Genomic DNA, 19,726 nt, shown 5'->3' on the forward strand with positions numbered 1-19,726 from the left:
TGAGGATCGCTTCGGCGATCCTCTCCGCGTTACCGCTGATCGCTGTCCTTTGTTTTTTCCGCCGAGCGCAACACCCGGCCATCCACCAAGTCACCGCGCTCGCGACATCCTACATGTATAATATTTATTGTAATAAATATGTATTATAAAAATTTGTTTAACCCTTGTCAGTTTTCTATAGTTTCACGAACATATATATTGCTATTCTGATATGCACAAAAGTCAACTTTCTAGACTTCTCATCTTCGCGTAACGAAAACTTTGGCTGTTAACTAGTTAAAGTATCTATCACACAGCGCAGTAAAATTAAAATACGATCCATTTCATGACAGTAGTGCACGTTCCACTATCTGATTATGCGAATTCCAAATTTTAATGAATTGTTGAATTATATGAATTATTTTTACTTCTCTAAAGAATGTTTCAGAATAGAAAGAAAATTTAATATTTACAGGGAATATTAATAGTCGAATTGTGCAACTGTAAATTAGTATTTATTATTATTTAATGTTAACTTAGTGTATTTATATTTATTTAATGTTTATTTAGTGTATTTATATTTATTTAATGTTTTAAAATAAATATCAACGTTTATAATTATGTAGTCACTAGTTGGTATGGACAGTAACTATTGATATTTATGCAATTATTAATTAATGTTTTCGGTATTGTTGTTTATAATGTTTACCGTGAACAGGAATATTTACATTTATATTATTATTCAATGATATTTATAAATACCTAATATTTGTATTGAATATGAATATTTACATTAATTTACAATTATTAACTAATATTTAATGTAATTGTTAAATGATATTTGTAATTATTTAATATGTATGGCGAATATCGTTGCTTTCATTCACACATTCTTTAAATAATATTTATAATAGTGAAATTTAAGTATTTATACATATATAATTATTAATCCACAGTTTTCGTTATTCGACATGTATTATATTTACACAATTAATTATTAATACTTACAATGAACATTAAGTGTATACACACTGTAAAGAGTGTACGAATAAAAATAACTGTTCTAATTTTATCGATTAGTCACAGGATCGAATGTAAAAATATGAAACCTGAGAATTCCTCGTTTTTGCAAATTAATGGCCGCTCGAGTGTATTGTGTGCACGGACAATTTGCATGTAAACATCTGCGTGTATAATATATACATTGCCAGCACGCACAATTGGACCACGGTTGGAATGGGCACTCGAGCCAAACGAAAAATGTTTAAACGCAGCCTTGTGGCAGACGTATAGCGTGGCAAAGCCTGCAATTAGCAATTTCACTTATTTAAAACTTGAATAGTTTCCTTCCTCGAGGGGCTCGTTTCGATCAGAATTCTTCTTGCAAGAAAAATCGTTTCGAATCCCCCTTTAAATTCTTCAATACATTACAATAATTTCAGAATGAACATTTTAATGTTCGTGTCCGACTCTTACGCACCCTTTCTACTTGCATCAACGTGTCGTTTACTATAGTATAATATGTACCAAATTAGTGGCAATTTAAATCATCGTCACGCTGATCATGAATTCTGCAACTTACTTTACCGTGTGACAAACAACTACGAACATTATTATCTTGGTAATTATTGTTTAACTCGAGGCTAATCTTTTTTTTATTTTAATCAGAATGGTTTTGAATGGAAATCGTTATTTTTCGTTGAGTTGTTAATGTTTCTATTCTGTTGAAAATTATCAAAAAATATTGGAAAATTAATCTGCAGAAGACATTTTGTTGCAGTGGATGTTGCAAACTCCGTTAGAAATTGAACGTTGTATGTCGCAGTGCACGTGAAATTAGGACGAGGAATTTGTTTAAATAGCTTTCGGTGCTCATTTTCACTTTTAATCAATCGAGGGTGCAATTACGAGTGTTCATCTTAAAAACTAATTATCCAATCTGTTCGAACTTCTTTTTATTCAAATCAGAAATTTTTCATTTTTCACAACAATGTATCTAGCGCAAAATACTAAAATATACGAAACAGCAATTGATCAGCGATCGATCACTCCCTACGATTGTTAATTAAATAAATCTGTGACACCATTCTCATCAACAATGTTAATATCCTGATACCTCAACCGATTGAACGGTATAAAATTTGGTCAATTTCATGCTGTCATTTCAAAACGTTCTCTCGAAGTCCACAACGTCGAATTTGAATTTCACGTTCTGCGCACTTTGCTCGTCGATTTAAAGTTTCTGCAACATTACCGCCGTTTTTGAAATAAACGAACCGTACCAATCAATTGTCGTACACCCACAAACTGTTGTCACAAGTATCGTTTTATAGCTCGACGGTGTAACAATGTTGCAGCAACGAACAACAATAGCTCAAACGTCGACGTCGTACGAATTTCCAATGTTTCTTGGATCGTTTAATTTTCGATTTAGTTTGTTACGTTAGGGTAACGTTTTAAACGGCTCGATATTGATCGGAAATGTTTGATAGCGTCGCCTAGACACTTCGACTGCACTGTATAGGCGCGTCGCTACGAAAATAGCGAGGGCAACTCGTGATGAGTCTCCTCGAGACCCCACGCTAATTCGCACGCTAAAATAAGATCGGCGATCTTTATTTATACCGAGATGCGATAGGTCAGATTGTCGGTTTTGGGGCAAATGGTATAACGCCACGACGTGCCGAAAACTGCATTCCTAGAAGCAACGAACGAACAAATCGAGTTTGCGCACGGGCGCGCGCGATTGCAAGCCACGTGGAACGCGCAGAAATATTCGAACGTTCTTCGCATTTAACAATTAACATCGGTAAATGCGTTAGGTTCGATCGTAAATCGAGACGGTCGATAGCAAAAGGGATGTCTCGAGATCATTGTAATTAAGTTAGAAAGTATTTTAACGGCGCATACAGAATTCGTGAAATTTTGTCTGGAAGCTTGTTAAAGGGTTGCAACCAAAGAATGCTGTCATTTTTAACATTTGGCAATTTGAACGCGTTTGCTATTGATATTTACTAATTTATTTAACGGAAGACGTAAATGGAACTGGAAAATTAAGATCGTTTATAACAAAATTGCCCTGCTGAGGTTGAGACTTGTTAAGAGTTGTTAAAATATTCTAACACTTTCGATGTTGACGTTTAGCAATTTATTTAACAAAAAATGTAAAAAAACTAGCATTCTCTACAGAAAAAGGAACGTTTTGAGGTTATGTCGGTAAAATTGGAGGATTCAACAATTTCTACATTTTTTGCATCAGTTATTTCAAGGTTGCGAGACTAATAATTTTGTTAGCGATATTTATTAATTTATTTAACAAAATACACACGTTACATAGAAAACTCAAACTATTTATATTAAAATCGATGTTTTAAACTCTACACCTCTAACAGTGGAATATATTATAAAACATGCCATGTTTCAACATATATAAATATATAAAAGTTAAATAAAAAATATATATAAATATATTAGAGTTGATTAAAAATTTATTTTCATTCTCACATTTTCATTTAGTTGAAAATTGTAGAACAGCATCGTTAAAGTTTTATTTTGCAATTTATTTGGTCTACTCGCTTTCGTTAGAAATGCATAAATTCCGCAGTCTCCTGATCAACTGAATAATTAATCAAAGTAGCAAATGTCAAGAGTAAAAGAATTACGTGTAACAAAGGAACTGTCTGGAGATGATCGGAGGAAAATTTGCAAAGTGTTTCGGGAACGTACGGAACTTGCACACTCGGCAGAAGTTTGCATTAGTTAGGGGAGGTTGCACAGTGCTTCGGCTGCTCGACAAATTTCCTGTCGGTGGTAAACTGTTAATGTTGGTGCAGGGTAAACGTTCGTTAGGTCGGTACGGGCGGCAGTAAATTGGGCAGCATAATAACGAAACGAATTAAAACACACTAACAGTATTTTAAGTGGAAAAAAAAGTAGAAAAGACGACGACTCGTTGCCAGGGAAGTTTTACATCCGACGATGGCAAACTCTCAAGTTTCCGTCGTTTCACGCCAGCGGCAGATTTGACCGAGTTTTTCTAACTCCGCTATTTATAGGTATAAACGCGAAATTAAGACCCCGCGAGTCCTATCGGTAATGAAGTGACAGTGTCACGCTGCCCGCAGACTGCATTCGTCCCGCGCACACATTCCCGTCCACGTGGGTGAGCCTCGGCTGCGAATGTTACCGAGCAATTCAGAAAAAAATTTAATGATCACGTGGTCGACCCGCAGCAAAATTATTCGCAGAAATTGTTGCGGAAATACGAACTCTAACTCGAACATTATTTTTCCTTGAAACTCTCCGGGATCAAAATTAATTGCAACATAGTTAATCCTTTGCGCTCGGAGACCCTTTTAATCCTGAATACAAAATAGTTTTTCTAATTCACAGTATTTTCATATTATAAACGATTATATATATAATGATTTACAATTAGTGAATTTTATGCATATGAAATTGAGTTACGACACATGGAACGCTTTTAATAATTTCTTAAAATATGAACAATGTCGATGATGTTAAAATATAAACGATTTCCATGGTGCCTCATAGTTATCTTTATAATGAATAGAAAGGGTTAATATATAATTACTGAAATGGTAAAATGTAAAATAAGATTCCCGATCAAATTATGTGCACGATTGATGATCGAATGAATTACTATGAAAATGAATGACGTTGGAATATACATAATGATATACTACTATTATGGGAATAGCGAACTATCAAATGAAGTTGATGGAATATACAATTAGAAATAATGAAATGGAATTACTGATAAAATCATTAGCAAAATGAATAGTTAAATACTATTGATGAACTAATAATAAAACAAGCAACAAAATCAGATTGTTGATAATATTATTGATCAAATTAAAATGCTGAAAAAGGTTTCTGACAAAACTACTGATTAAACAAAAATGCTGAGAAAACGAGTGATAAACTGTTCTAAAAAATGTTTGACGGAACCGTCGATGAAACAAAAAGGCCGACGAAATTACTGATGAAATGAAATTGTCGACAGAATTGGTAATAAATTATAAGGACATAGTAAATAAACAATCTTAAGAAGCGTAGTTAAATATTTATGTCTACGTTAAATATCTACAAAAATTCCAAAAGTTTAAGTCCATAAGCTTAAATTGAAACATAAATGATACTATAACATATTATAAAATCGCTAATAAAATTACTTTCAAAATAAAATCATCGCTAAAAACGTTGATAAAGTTATTCATGAAATAGGATATCCGACAAAACTATTTATCTTACTATTTATCTTTCATAATTATTTACTTTACTATTTATTTTACATAATTATTTGCTTTACTACTCATTTTACTATTCAGAGAATGACAATGCCATTACAGACAAAAATTACGCAGGAAATGAACATCACGACAAAACGGCTGCCGAGTCAACCGCGCAATGAACTCTTTCCAATAAAATCATTCAAGTTCATTCAGCGTCGGACTTGAGGAATTGAATTTTTTGAATCCAAAAGAGAAACGGCACAGAAGTCCCCATGAAATATATATTTCTTTACAAGCGTGAAAAGCAGGAAGTTCGCGATGAAAGTATCAGATTCCAATCAGCATGATTTCTCTGCACTTGGTATTACACATCTCGCGGGGGAGCCTCTCGCGACACGGAATGAGATCCTTTGGAACATGAAGTGGTTCGCTGGGTGAACGGCTTGGTCACGTGAAATTCCTATATTTTCTTTCTTTCTTTTCTCTCTCTCTCTCTTTTTTTAACGAGTCAGAGCGCTTGACCCAAATCGTTTGTAACCACGTCGCATAGAAAGATAGAGATAAAGACAAAGGTAGCGGAAAAATAAAACACCGGCAAAGAGACCCGGCAGGAAGAGGTGGAATTACAGAGGCAGAGTGATTGTCGACGTATTTATAGTGGAAACCACTTCCGCCGGTGGAAATGTTGACATTATGTACCTGGAATTAGCTGCCTGCTTTGGGAACTAGCTGGGTATATTAATTCGGCGATGGGCGTGTATATCGAAAAGCATGGTGTTTTCCATAAACTAGGAACATTTCTGAACGAGAAGCATTGAATGGTAACGTTCGCGTTTGAATTTCACGCGGGAAAGTTTGGCCAAGTAATTTTGTCCTTCGTGAATTGCGAGACACAGTTTTGCGAACACAAAACATTGTTTAATAGGACACGGGCACAGGACATTATGTATTTTAACAACTACGACACAATTCTGAATTTCTAAAATATTCTTATAAATTTGCAATATTAACAACTTGAATAATGCTAATTTATAATACTACAAATGTTCAATTTCGATAGCCACAATACGATATAATCTACAATATAATAGATTTTAAAGTTCTGATAAATTGCCGATTTCAATAATTGCAATGCAATAACTTCTCAATTCTAAGAACAATAATACAACAAATTACTCTGTTTCGATAAGTAGTAGATAATGTAGAATAAAAATCGATGAGTAGAATAAAGTAGATAAAGTAGAACATATGTTCTCTATTTCGACAATGATACAACAATATTTCAACAACAACAATAAAGTATGTGGAAAATTTAGGGAAAAGCATATAGAAAAATTTAGAAAATAGGGTAAGGAAAATTTAACCACTTACCTGCGTCGATATATTTAGAAGATAAATTTTGTTATGCGTTTTATCAATTATACTGAGTGTAGTTTTCTTGGTAATTGTTCTAAAATTATCCTAAAGCGTGCGAAATTTACGAATATGTTACCATAAGCATTTTGTCATAAATCGGAGAAGTATATTTATTATAAGATATAAAATTGCCATTTCCATATGACGTGTATACACGCTGTACGCAGCTTTAGAAATAGAATATAGGTTTCTATATAGAAACACAGGTTAAGAAATAGAATATAGAATAGAATAAAGAATATAGAATATTTACGAAATAGAGTATAGAAGATATCAAAAATAGAGTATAGTAAATTTGGATAATAGGGTATAGAAAATTTAGAAACAGAACATAGAATGTTTACAAAATAGAATATAGAAGTTTTAGAAACTAGAAATATATATACTAGATTTTTATTATTTACGTATTATATCTTTATTTATTAATTATTGCTAGGAATATATATATAACAAATGTACATTGTAATATTGTAAATCTGAAGAACAATGACACGATAATCAAGATTTCGGTAATAGTGATAAAAGTAATGTTCAGTTCCGATAATAATAAACATGTCAAAGCCACGGTTCGGCTGTTTGTCGTTCTCGAAAGTTGCTTACGAGGACTGTGCGAAGGTTGGAGCACGCTGCAACAGCTGGTTCGCGGCTCTTCTAATTCAAATCGGAAAACATACGGTTGTACACAGGCGGCGCTTACAAAAGAAGTGTCTGATATCGTTCACTCACACACCAAGACTTGACTCTCTTCACTGCTAGCCGACCCAGTGTGTCAGTCTCTATATATTCCACGTTCGCATTGAGAGTCTTTCAAGTTTTTGACACTGTTTGCACCGTGACCATATTCACACCTTGCCTATTACGTATTGTTCAACGTTAACACGTTTCTCGAAAACAATTATGCAAACAATTATCCCATGGTTTTCAACTATTTTTGTTTTATACTTTGATCCACTGTGAGAAGATTGCGTATTTTAAGATTATATATTTATTTATTTACAATTATATTGATGCGTTAAATATGGTCTGTTCATAATCTAACTTTTTGAAAACACATATACGCAGCACAATTTTACTGAGACAACAAGCTTTTGTAGTGTTTGTGTTTGTCTTTTAATCATTTTCACTGTCATTTATTGAACGTATAACTTGTTAAAAAGTGATATTATATATAATAACGTAATTTTCGAAATTAGAAAGAAATATAGAAAATCAAAAATTGTCAGCTTGACTAGTATAGAATGCTTCGAATAACAGTTAGACACTGAAACATATTTTTGGGTAAATGATATTTAATGTCCAATTATATATAAATATTGATAGACGCAACAGGTGCTAAACTATAAACCACCCCGTTTTCTTGCAGCTTTGATTTTCTGGCAACATCGTTCATCGCTATTTTGTTTCTGCTACTTGTTTCTCTTACTACTTTGTTCGAGATTACTCTGATCTCAGCGCTTTGATTCTTTAGAACTTTGCATTTTGTTACCTTACTACTTTGTTCAATTTTTACTTTATTATATCTTGCTATTTTGTTGAATTTCTACTTTGTTTCTTTTTGTTACATTGTTTAATTTCTACATTGTTTCTTTTTCATTACTTTGTTTCATTTGTACCTCGTTTCCGCCAATTAATCGATGCGTCTTTCCTACACTTTCTGCTTTCAGACAAACTATCGATATTTGAACTATTGCAATTTTTTGATAAACAATCGTACAAAAATAAACCTAGACTCATTTTGAAGCTTGATGTCTGTACCTTCATGATCCATCATTGATTTTCTCCTAACATGATCGCACGTAACATAACAGGCACAAAACTGAAGACATTGATTTACCGAAAAAAGCTATTAATTAAAACGTTTCCAAACACATTAGACAATCTTTTTTAGGAATAAATTTACCATGGATTTGAAAGCTAAATCCGTTTTTGTACTCCCCTTTACACTAATCCTTGAAAACTTGACGTACCATTTTTCTTAGCCGATTTATGGAACAGAAACGAGGATTTTAAAGTACGCAGTATGTACATCTTTAATTCAAAGCTTAATAAAAATAACTAAGAAAAGAAATCGTAAACCAAAGCTACAGAGGTCGTTATAAAGAGAAAACTTTGATCTTTCATTCTATGTTAGCATCAGTCGCGACAAAAATGTTCCAATGTATTTAAAGACCTTTCTAACCGTATAACATTTCCAAAAAGGAGCACGTCTTCAATTTCTCATCTTCTAGATAATGCAAAAATATGTTACATAAAAAAGTAAAACTCTCAAGCTTCAAATTGAGTTGATATTCATTATTTTATTATTTCGTTTTATGAAATTATGATAATATAAATATCGACAATTTATCGAGTATTGACAATTTTTAGGAAAAGAATGATTCAGAGTATTCATTCACGGTTATAAATAGGATCATTCACAGTACTGTACGTTAAAGTATTGAATTACGTTAAATATTGCATCAAACGACATGGAATGACAGAAAATATGTAAAACACGAAATCGATTCGTTTAAACGAGGCGAGCTGGAATCGTGCCGTGAAATAAATGACCGAATTTGGAAAATAGATCGTATCTGGAAGAAAGGTGATTAGCGGCCGACTGGCAACCATCCAGACGAGGTTTCCAAGAATATAACGAATTTGTCTTGACGCCGTTGGTGGAGGGAATAATCGTCATTGGCCGAATGCAAGTGAAACGTTCGGTCTGACACCAGCGCGCGCCTTTCTTAGTTTGACTGACACGGTTTCGATGTGCCAAGGCCTATTACCCATAATCCACTTTCCCAGCTAAGAATGAAACGCATGTACGAACATAAATGCCTCTCGTTCATTCTTATCCTGTCAGTTCCAATCAATTTCTAACGGATCTTTTTTTCTAGTTCGAACGTAAATCATTCTTGAAGTCGAATGTTCAAGCGATCGTTCGCAATCGCATTTCTCGAAAACTCAAGGTGACGGAATAATACGGTACTCGGATTTTTAACCCCTTAACCTACAAATACTGGCGTAGCCAGTAGAGTCAGATCTGGCCAAACGTAAATATTACGGGCAAACTCGTACTACGATGATCGGGCCAAATATGAATATTAGCGGCGGCGCCCTTTTAAAGTTATAAATATTTGTGGAATATTTGATATAACGTAATGTAAGAATTGTGGTAGATACAAGTACTACAAAAATTTTATTTGCGATTATGTAATATTTACGATTGGCCCGATCATCGTACTGAACAAGTCGCGCGAATGACTCGAAGGCTGCGCGTGCTTGTATACGTTTTCGGCTCGAAATTTTCGCACCTAAATCGTAGGTTTAGGGGTTAATCAGAGCATCGGAATTCATAATAAGTCTATGTTAATTGCTAAAATTTGGAATATTGTATCAACACTAATTTATTGATTTGTTCAAGTTGAGGAATTTCGAATGACTCCTTGGATAAAAAGAAAATGATTCAAACTTGTTTGAAATCTTAGAATCAACGTAGAATCAAAAGCTCACGGTCAGCTCCTCGACTTATGAATCACACCAGACCTGACTCTACCCTACCTTTGCATCATGCCAACTTATTTTTCTCAGCTCGGGAGTCGTTGCAGCGGTGGTACGGTTTCATCGGCAGTGACTTTCAGCTGCCACTTAGGGGTTACGTGCACCTGGGAACGATGGAAGTCGTACTTGAGAAATTTCTTCATACGTTAAATTATATTTTCTACCGTGTGCCCCTGTACGTTATACCCTCTCGATTTTATTCCACATATTATACTTGATACCTTTTATTTTATATACACGATTTTTTATAGTCTATGTTTTCTTTCCTTACATCTTCTACATTTTGTGTTCAAGTTTTCAAATTTTCTATATTCTATATTCTAGTTTCCAAATTTTCTATATTCTATTTTATTAAAACTCTATTTTCTTCTTTCAAATTTTTTATTGATTCTATTTTTTAAATTTCCTACATTTTCTTTGCTAAATCAGTTTCTAGTTTCTAAATTTTCATGTTTTATGTAGTATATTATTTTATACGTACTTTATTTCCCATATTTCATTTTCTATATTTTGTTTCATGCGTCTATAATCCTGTTTTTCATTATTGTAAACCTGCAGAGTAAAAAACAAGAAATTAAATTTTACTTAATCTAATTATATTTTAATAAATTAAATAAATTCTATATATGTCGCAAATCAGAGAAATTAAACTAGTAGTATCGCATTAGTGTACTAACACGTTATCTTTATCTCGTAGTGCCATAGTATCACGTTGTCATTATTTTATAGTCTCATAATCTCATATTTTCGGACTATCGTATCACAAATGTTATCATAGGACTAATATTATAATAAACATAAACATACTAATTTAATACTACGATAGTGTGATAGTATGATAGTGTACTGTTATATTATAACCTGATGTAACGAGCGACAGACTGGTAATGATGATATTTCTAATAAATCATTGTATTTTTATACAATTTTTATTTTTACACTATTACACAAATGTATGATTATCATAGTATTCTCGTAACATTTAATGTATCTATGTCACCACATCATTACACTCTCACATTATCACAATATTATAATCCCGCCAGTCAAGTTAAAAGCGTCGCGAATTACATAATTAATTAAACAGATGCAACCTAACCTGACATGTGTTCCACAGAAAAATAGGTGGAAGGCAGAAATTGGTTGGGTTATGTAGGTCGTCGGGGTCATTCCTTTGGCCTGGCAACTAAAGGTTATTCTCGAATTAAAGCGTGTAGATGAATAGTCGATTATCGTCCTCCGCGAAATAACTCCTGTGCCTGGGGCACAGTTTTTCCCGTGTCATTGTCATTCCTCTTATTAAATATGTATCGTACCTGGAATAACCGAGGTAAATGTCCCTATCAATATCCGCGTCAATATTTCATTAAGAAGTCCCAATATTCCGTTAACTAATAGGGACAATTCGAACAGTCCTCGATATTTTGTCATGATCCGTTTTTCAGCTACTTAATTGTGAAAAACATCCGATTTTAGATTTTGCGAATTTTGTCATTAACTTTTTAAAAAATTTTAATTGTGAAATATGTCATTAGTTTTTGGGAAATTATATTTCGCAAAATGTCTTTCCGTAAACATCGGAAGTATTGTTACTATCATCAGCTTTAGAGAAGTTTGATTTTGAATAATGTGTCACTTTTGATATTGAGAATTTTTTGTTAGTCGTTTGTTTTTGAGAAATTTAATTTCGTAATGTGCGTCATTTTATATCTTGCGAACTTTTTTTTATTCACTTCAGTTTTCGATAAATTGTCTGATCGTAGGCTTGGAGAATTGTTTTATATATTTTTGAAGACAGTGGAATTTACGACAAGAATTATAACTAATACTATGCTGGAAGCAAGTGTTAATTTTTTATTTTGAAATGATTTACCAAGGCTGACGATTGGTGATTATTGCTTCATAATCTCTGTTAAGATCAGTTACGTTTCTAATTCAAATGCTTCAATAACAAGGTTCTGTCTATTTATAACGGAAAGTAAAGGTTCTCTATGATCTCATATCTAAAAATCATTCGGAGCAAGATGCAATGATCGTCGATGCCAACATAATACTTCACGGCTATAAATTTAAAAGTCGGGACTGCAATTCAATTTAAATCTCGGATCCGACATTTTCAGGCGAACGTTGGGTCTATCTTGACCCAAATTATTGTATTTATATAGTAACGAGTATTTTTAATGTATCAATCATAGTACATGATTTATTATGTTAATAGTAAAATTAATTTCTTCACTGCACTCTTCTTCAAAATATGAACAAATTTAGGAGAAACGTCTATGACAATGTATTTGTTGTAAAAATATTAATAAATAAGTGAATATTGCAAAAATATTCATAAAAAAAGTAATTAATGTTAAAATATTAATAAATATGAGGACGTTATAAAAATATTAATAAATATGAGGATGTTATAAAAATATTAATAAAAAAACCAAAGATTGTACTAAATAAATCATAGTAAATATTGTAACTCTTTAAAATACCTATGGAAAATTTAGTATTTCGGTATCACTTCGATTTTTCTCGTTTCTGATTCATTGCAACTATACTTTTGAACTAAATAATTAAAAACAAATCTTCTAACGAGTATTACGACAGATTTTAGGTATCACATCTTTTCCCAGCATTTTGCATAGATTTAAATAAGTAAAAATCCGTCAAAAACTAAAACTTCAATTTGTCCCTTAACTACCCCTATTAGGGTAGAGGGTTGAAATTTCCCACAAGTAGTAGTATTCTTTGACGAACCTTCAAATGTCACATTAGCACTTACTAATATTCTCCGACTTCTTTTTCGCAACTTCTGAATTTTTTCAAGGGGTGGTTTCACCCCCTTAAACAAACTGCATCCCAAAAAAGTAGATTGGTGTTAGAAGTGAATTGCTTTATATTCGCGCAAATTTTCAGAATTTTCAGAATTTCTGCATTCGAAATGAGAATGGTAAAAATTAAAAATTGTAATTGAAAAGTGGGTGGAATTATTGAATTTATTTCGTGGAGCGTCGTAGCGATGGGTTTTCGAAAATTAGTACTATGCCGAAACGGATGCATTGACGGTTTTCGACTGTTATCCGAGGATCGTGTTTGCCCGTGTGATAGGCAGCAACGTGATACATCAATCGGACTGATGAGGGGTTCGAATCGATGACAAGGAGGAAGTTCGTTGGCTGGCCAAGAGACTGGCCGGCATCTTATTACGGTTTTCAGTGCACAACAACCTTGAACTTTAAAGTCCGTTTGCACGGATCAACACGGAAACGTTTAGGCTTGGCCCCGCCGACCTGGTCCTAGTGCTGTCTGTTTAAAAATAATTCGAATGTAAAAAGGCGTGTCTCGGAACACTGGTTCTTGATCTGGTGCAAGCAAAACTCTTTTCCGCGTTCGCAATATATCGTCGCAATTTAATTTTGCGACTTGTTTATGCCACGCGTGAAAGATTTCACTTCGGTATATCAAGTTAGGTTATTATCAACTTATTAAATTTATTAAATTGTTACCATCATATTGTCGGATTAGTAATTAAATATTATAAATATTATAGTAATAATAATCATGCTAGGTACAACGCTATCATATTAGGATATTACTATATTATCATATCATCAAATATTATATAAATATTATATTATTATATAAATATTATAATCAAATATTGCAAATAGAACAGCAACAGTATTCATACTATCAATTTGAATATCTTATCACCGTTTCATTGTATCGGTATAACTTTATTAGGTTATTATAGTATCAATGGTATAGTTCACGTATGAATGATAAAGTAGTATTAGAATGGAAGTAATAGAATGGTACGTAATCATGAACATTTAATAGTGTTGTGGTATGGTAATATAATAATAAGATAATGAAAATATATATACATATATAATGAAGAATATATAATCATATATACAATCACATATATAATCAAAATTGTAAGACGTTATAATAATAATATTATCATAGTAACACATTATGTTATAATATTATTACATTACTTTATTACCATGTTATTATATTAATAAATTAAATTAAATCCAAGATGATAAGATTCTAGTACGATTGTAAAATGATAAGTAATTATGATATTATTATATTACTAATATTACAGTTAATTTAACTATGATAATGTGATAGCATAATTTCGAAACGGAAGTAAATATATTATTATAACGCCATGATAATTGCTCTTATGGCATTAATCTATCATGTTGTTATATTGAAATATAATGATATTAACTATTACTATGTACTATTATGTTATATATTATAATACACTATAATACAATATAATTATAACATATTGTATTGTATATTACTTATATTAGTATTATTGTATTATACTATATTATTATTATTATTTTATATTATTATGTTACAAGTTATACTATAATATATTATACATAATTCTATACGAAGCTATGAATGAAATTAGGAGCATTTAACAACAGTGGTCGTAAAATTTTCTACGATATTCGACGAATTCGACGACCAAATTCTTATTTTTATAAATAAGACACATCCTTCTCAAAATTTTTATTTTAAATAAGATATGTACATATTTTATACGAGATTTTTTACTGGATATCTTTCAGTAGTGATTCTTTGTTGCTGAAAATATACAGCTGGTCTAATCAAAATCCTCGGTTTCTGTTTCAGGTGGTGCTAGTTTTCATTCTCAGTATAGCGTCGCTTATAATATATTTCATCGATGCCTCCAGGTGAGCAATCCAAACCATTTCTACATTTATATTAATTTCGAAAGCTTATCTATCTCGTTAGTAATAAACTATCAGTCGAATGACTGAAACATGTACTAAAAATATAACAAAAACCGTGGCAAAATATGTTCAATCATTCGTCAACAATATCCCACAATTTGACAACTTTCTTTGTAGGATGTAAAATTTTCAAAATTAATTCATCCTCGACAATGCGATAAATAAATATTGGTAAATTTGTTTGTCAGCACAATGCGAGGGAGAGGAGCGTAGAAGTTTTTAGGTCGCGACCATTTTACCGCGAATCCCCGCGATGGTACGGAACCGAGTTATCGAGAGCTGCATGAATATCTGAGCACTTCAAAAACTTTTAATGGCGAACGCTATATCTTTCAGAAAAATATCTGCTCGGATAGATTCTATATGCCGTATGTTGTTTGTTCTCATCGATCCGTGCGATACCGCTTCTATATGTCCGCAAAAAAAATGACCGCTACGAGAGCTATAAAAGTCCGGCGTTCTACATTTCTTTAGAACGGGGCGAATTAAAGAAAAGTATGCGAGTCTATGATCAATAAGAAATTGCAAATAACTGTTGTATTCACCTTTTCGTGTCCGAAATCCAAAAGAATTAATCGAATAATTATTGCATCCATTACAGACTCTATAATACATTGAATAAAATATATTAGTAAATAATGCTTTAATATAATATATATTGAAATGTTTATGTTACGATCCACAATACAATAGTTAATACAATAAATATAAAGGATATAAAATATATAGGAAAAATGATGTGGAAAATAATATCACTTTATAAATATATGTTCATATTTGTATTAGTACATTATGTATTACTCAATATAAATATTTTCATGTATAGAATCATTTCTATGACTATGTACGAAGGAATGCATTATACTTTACACTGTAATATATTCTAATATACAATATATATTCTAGTATATAATATAGTATATCGTACAACACAATATAAAGTATAATACATAATATACTAGATCTTACAATATATAATATAATGTGCTATAATTTTACACGTCATAGATTTTCATTGTGAACAAATATAAATTTGTCATTAACTGTGAATATATTTCGTGCAATCGCCTTACTGCAATTCGCTTAAAAATTCGCATTCTAATTGTCATTATTATTACCGTTATTACCATGTTACCATACCATACGAATTTTGCAAATAACGCAATCGATGATTGTTTTAATATGCACAATATTCGAACTAATTAACGGTCTGTGTTAATTTTTGTTACAGTGAAGAGGTGGAACGTTGCCAAACGTGGAACAACAACATTACTCAGCAGATAGACTTAGCTTTCAATATATTTTTTATGGTCTACTTTTTTATACGCGTAAGTATTAATAGTTTTAACCTTACTAACACGTGCTAGAAATTTATAAACAATCTGGCACGCCTTAAATATCCAGATATTTATTTTACATTTACTTATTTATTATATATAATTTATTTACCATTTGTTTCTGATTTTTAATACGAAATTTCAGATCCCAAATATAGAAAATATTGAGATAATTGCATTTTAAAAAATCTACTTCTTAAAACTATAATTTTACAACGTGTTTCAACTGTAAAAATATAAATATTACACCTTTTAACTATTATTACACCTTTCGAATCATCATACGTGTATGAAATTTCTCGTAATACGCCCCATTTTGATCATTTATTACCGTTAATTTATTTTACAAAAAATGTCGCTTTTAAACTTTTTAAAGAACATACATTCTGTCAGAAATCTTATCTTTCTTTCTGTAGAACAATAAATTTGTTAACTTATCAAATTCTGAAATCTTTAATCAAGGATTCAAAAGAGTCTTTTAATACATAATTCTACAGCTGTCATGATATGCCAGATCGTTTTTAAATTTCCATAGACAATTGAACAGCGAAACCAAATGAGAGACCGATATTTCCATTTTTCCCCGTAACCACCCATCAAATCGTGATACGGGGTTGATATTTTCCACGCCAACGGTTGTCTAGACGCTATCGTACCAACAAATCGATTCGATCAAGACTCATAAAAATAATTTGTTTTTCTGTCGAATAGTTTATCGCCGCCAGTGACAAGCTGTGGTTCATGCTGGAGATGTATTCGTTCGTGGACTACTTTACGATACCACCGTCCTTCGTATCGATATACCTCGATCGGACGTGGATCGGACTGAGGTTCCTCCGAGCCCTACGACTGATGACGGTCCCTGACATCCTCCAGTACTTAAACATTCTAAAGACATCGAGCTCCATTCGTCTCGCCCAACTCGTATCAATCTTCATCTCCGTCTGGTTGACAGCTGCTGGCATCATTCATTTGGTAGGATATCAGAAGTACCACGCTAAAATCATAACAATTGTCGCACAGTTCCAAGAGACAACAAATCAATTCGTTTTATCTCTTCGTATCTCTAGAATGGATATATATATCACAATGCGAAAATTGGTTTCCTTGCCGTAAATCAAAGCCGTACGTGCGATTTTCTATGACTATGAAACTACAGTGTCAAAAGAGAACGGTTTCCTAATTTCCACGCTAACAAAAGTACTATCTTATCTGTCGAACTTATACGAAGCGTCACTATTCAGTGTCGTCCACGGTAAATCCTCCCTTCCAGTCGGCGCGCACAGCTGTCTGGGAATTCACTTTCTCTGATTTAAATTATTTTAGTGTTGTTTCAAAATTTCTGTTTCAAAGGTTCTAGCGTAGTGGGTCATTGAATTCGTCTCGACAGCAGCTAGAACGTTAACATTTTCAAAGTCGAGGTGATTAATATTTCCTATAAACAACTGTGTCCGAAGCAGAGAACGTTCGCATAGAAAAATTCTTGCATCAAGCAATTTTAAATATTCTTTTATAAACCTTATCAAAGTACACACTGTTAAAAAGCAGATGAGCTAAAAAATGCTCGCGACACATGATATTTCGCAACGGGTAATTAAAACAGTCACTTTTAAGATTATGTTTCGAGCTGTATGTTAATATTCTGAATTTCGATTTTTTTAAAGAGTTATCGATATACAGGGAAATAAATTTTGTTCAAACACGAAAGTTGAAAAGTCGAACGTAGGCCACAAATTATTGTTTCTTAGATCACTGTGCGTCTGGTTTCCCTTCCACGCTCCCTTTTTCTGAAGCAGTCAACCACCCGTGGACAGCTCTGCTCTATGACAGACGATTGTTTCGGAAGAATATCCCTAGAATCAATCAATTAATCAAACGTGTCCAATCGAAAAATTAATCATTCTTAATTGTTCGCAGCTTGAAAACTCAGGGGACCCATTAGAGTTCACGAACCCGCAACAGCTCTCGTACTGGACTTGCGTTTACTTTCTGATCGTAACGATGTCCACGGTAGGATATGGCGACGTTTACTGCCAGACGGTCCTCGGCCGAACATTCCTAGTATTTTTTCTACTCGTCGGTTTGGTAAGCCTTCTTTCTGTCATCCTCTGTTCTCTACATAGCTAAAAAGTATCGAAGTTCGATATACTTACGTATATACATACGTATAAATATATATATATACATGTATATACGTAAATATATGTACGTATATTTACGTGTATAATATATACATATATATTATATACATCTATCTATATCTATATAAATTACAAGAGAAATATAAACCGTCCTTTGTAGATCACTATAGGAATCTCGCGTGAAAGACTGAATGGCCTGGACAAACAAAGATATTAAAGAAATCTCTGTTTTTTTTCTGACGAAGTCCACCAATCTTTCGAACAGGCAATTTCGTTTTTTTCCCGAGAAACACCGGACTCTGCGCTTCAAAATTTTGACTTTGAATCTCATCGATGCCGAGAGAAGCCAGTCACTTTTGCATTTTTCTCCAAAGTCTGTCGACGGAAAAATATATGACCGAACGATTTATTTAAACCAGCAGAGATTCGCGAGGACAAACATTTCGAAATAAATTGGTTGCGGTTTAATTCGTGAACATAAATGATTCGGATATCACGGCCGCAGAGTTCGTTAGAGTAGAATTGTCGTGATCGCAGCCTTGTCAATGGTCGTATTGTTAGTGCAAAAACGCGGTCGTACGTTCGCCGTTCATTTATTACCGATACCAGAGTACGGTTTTGATGGCAATGCCGGCGGCTATTACGTTCGAACTCTTGTTTTGCTTGAGACTTTTCATGGCTGATTTTTTTGGCAGACACGTTGTTGGTTTGTTTGGAAGTATTCCGACGTTTCTTAGACTGTATGTTGTTTAGAGTTGTACTAATAATACGTCTGTAGATGAAATTGGCAAGGTGAGCGACGAACAAGAGAATTACTCTTCCCCAGACACACAAGACGGTGATCATTTCGAATGCACACTGTCCTCTGATTGGCTTGACGGTTGTATTTGTTAATAATTTACTGGTGTTTCTATCGGAATTTTTGATCCGGGCTAATTTTAGGCGAAAACAATATTTTAAAGAACTGTGCAAAATTTTCTGAATTTTCTTCATTTTTTTTTATTTTACGCATTAATTGTCCCATGAGTCCGACGTCGATTTCACGCATAATTCAAAAGAGGGTAAAAATTAATATTTTGCGAAATCCGTTAAGGGCAGTAACTTTTGATCGAAAATAGATATCGAATTGTTGGTTACGTTAAAGAATCAAAAAATATGCAAGCTTTCCAGTGACATGCAGTTTCATATTTTTGCTTCGCCGATTACATAGTCGCAATTTTTGCACTTTTAACTCGTAAAAATATCGACCGTCGCTGCTATTTCTCGAAGAAAAA

General features: G+C 32.8%; 1 protein-coding gene across 44 annotated transcripts in view; it reads left to right on the forward strand.

Annotated features, from left to right (window-relative positions):
* Slo (calcium-activated potassium channel slo) overlaps window positions 1-19,726 on the forward strand; it is a 157,145-nt gene that overhangs the window by 30,883 nt on the left and 106,536 nt on the right. For all 44 annotated transcript variants that reach the window (XM_078185004.1, XM_078185016.1, XM_078185027.1 and 41 more), the window contains exons 2-5: window positions 14,853-14,914; window positions 16,206-16,302; window positions 17,023-17,286; window positions 18,229-18,396. In XM_078185004.1, the coding sequence (XP_078041130.1) occupies window positions 14,853-14,914; window positions 16,206-16,302; window positions 17,023-17,286; window positions 18,229-18,396 (591 nt within the window). The remainder of the gene's footprint in view (window positions 1-14,852; window positions 14,915-16,205; window positions 16,303-17,022; window positions 17,287-18,228; window positions 18,397-19,726) is intronic.

The sequence above is a fragment of the Augochlora pura genome, chromosome 7 (genome assembly GCF_028453695.1).
Source record: "Augochlora pura isolate Apur16 chromosome 7, APUR_v2.2.1, whole genome shotgun sequence".
NCBI lineage: Eukaryota > Metazoa > Arthropoda > Insecta > Hymenoptera > Halictidae > Augochlora > Augochlora pura.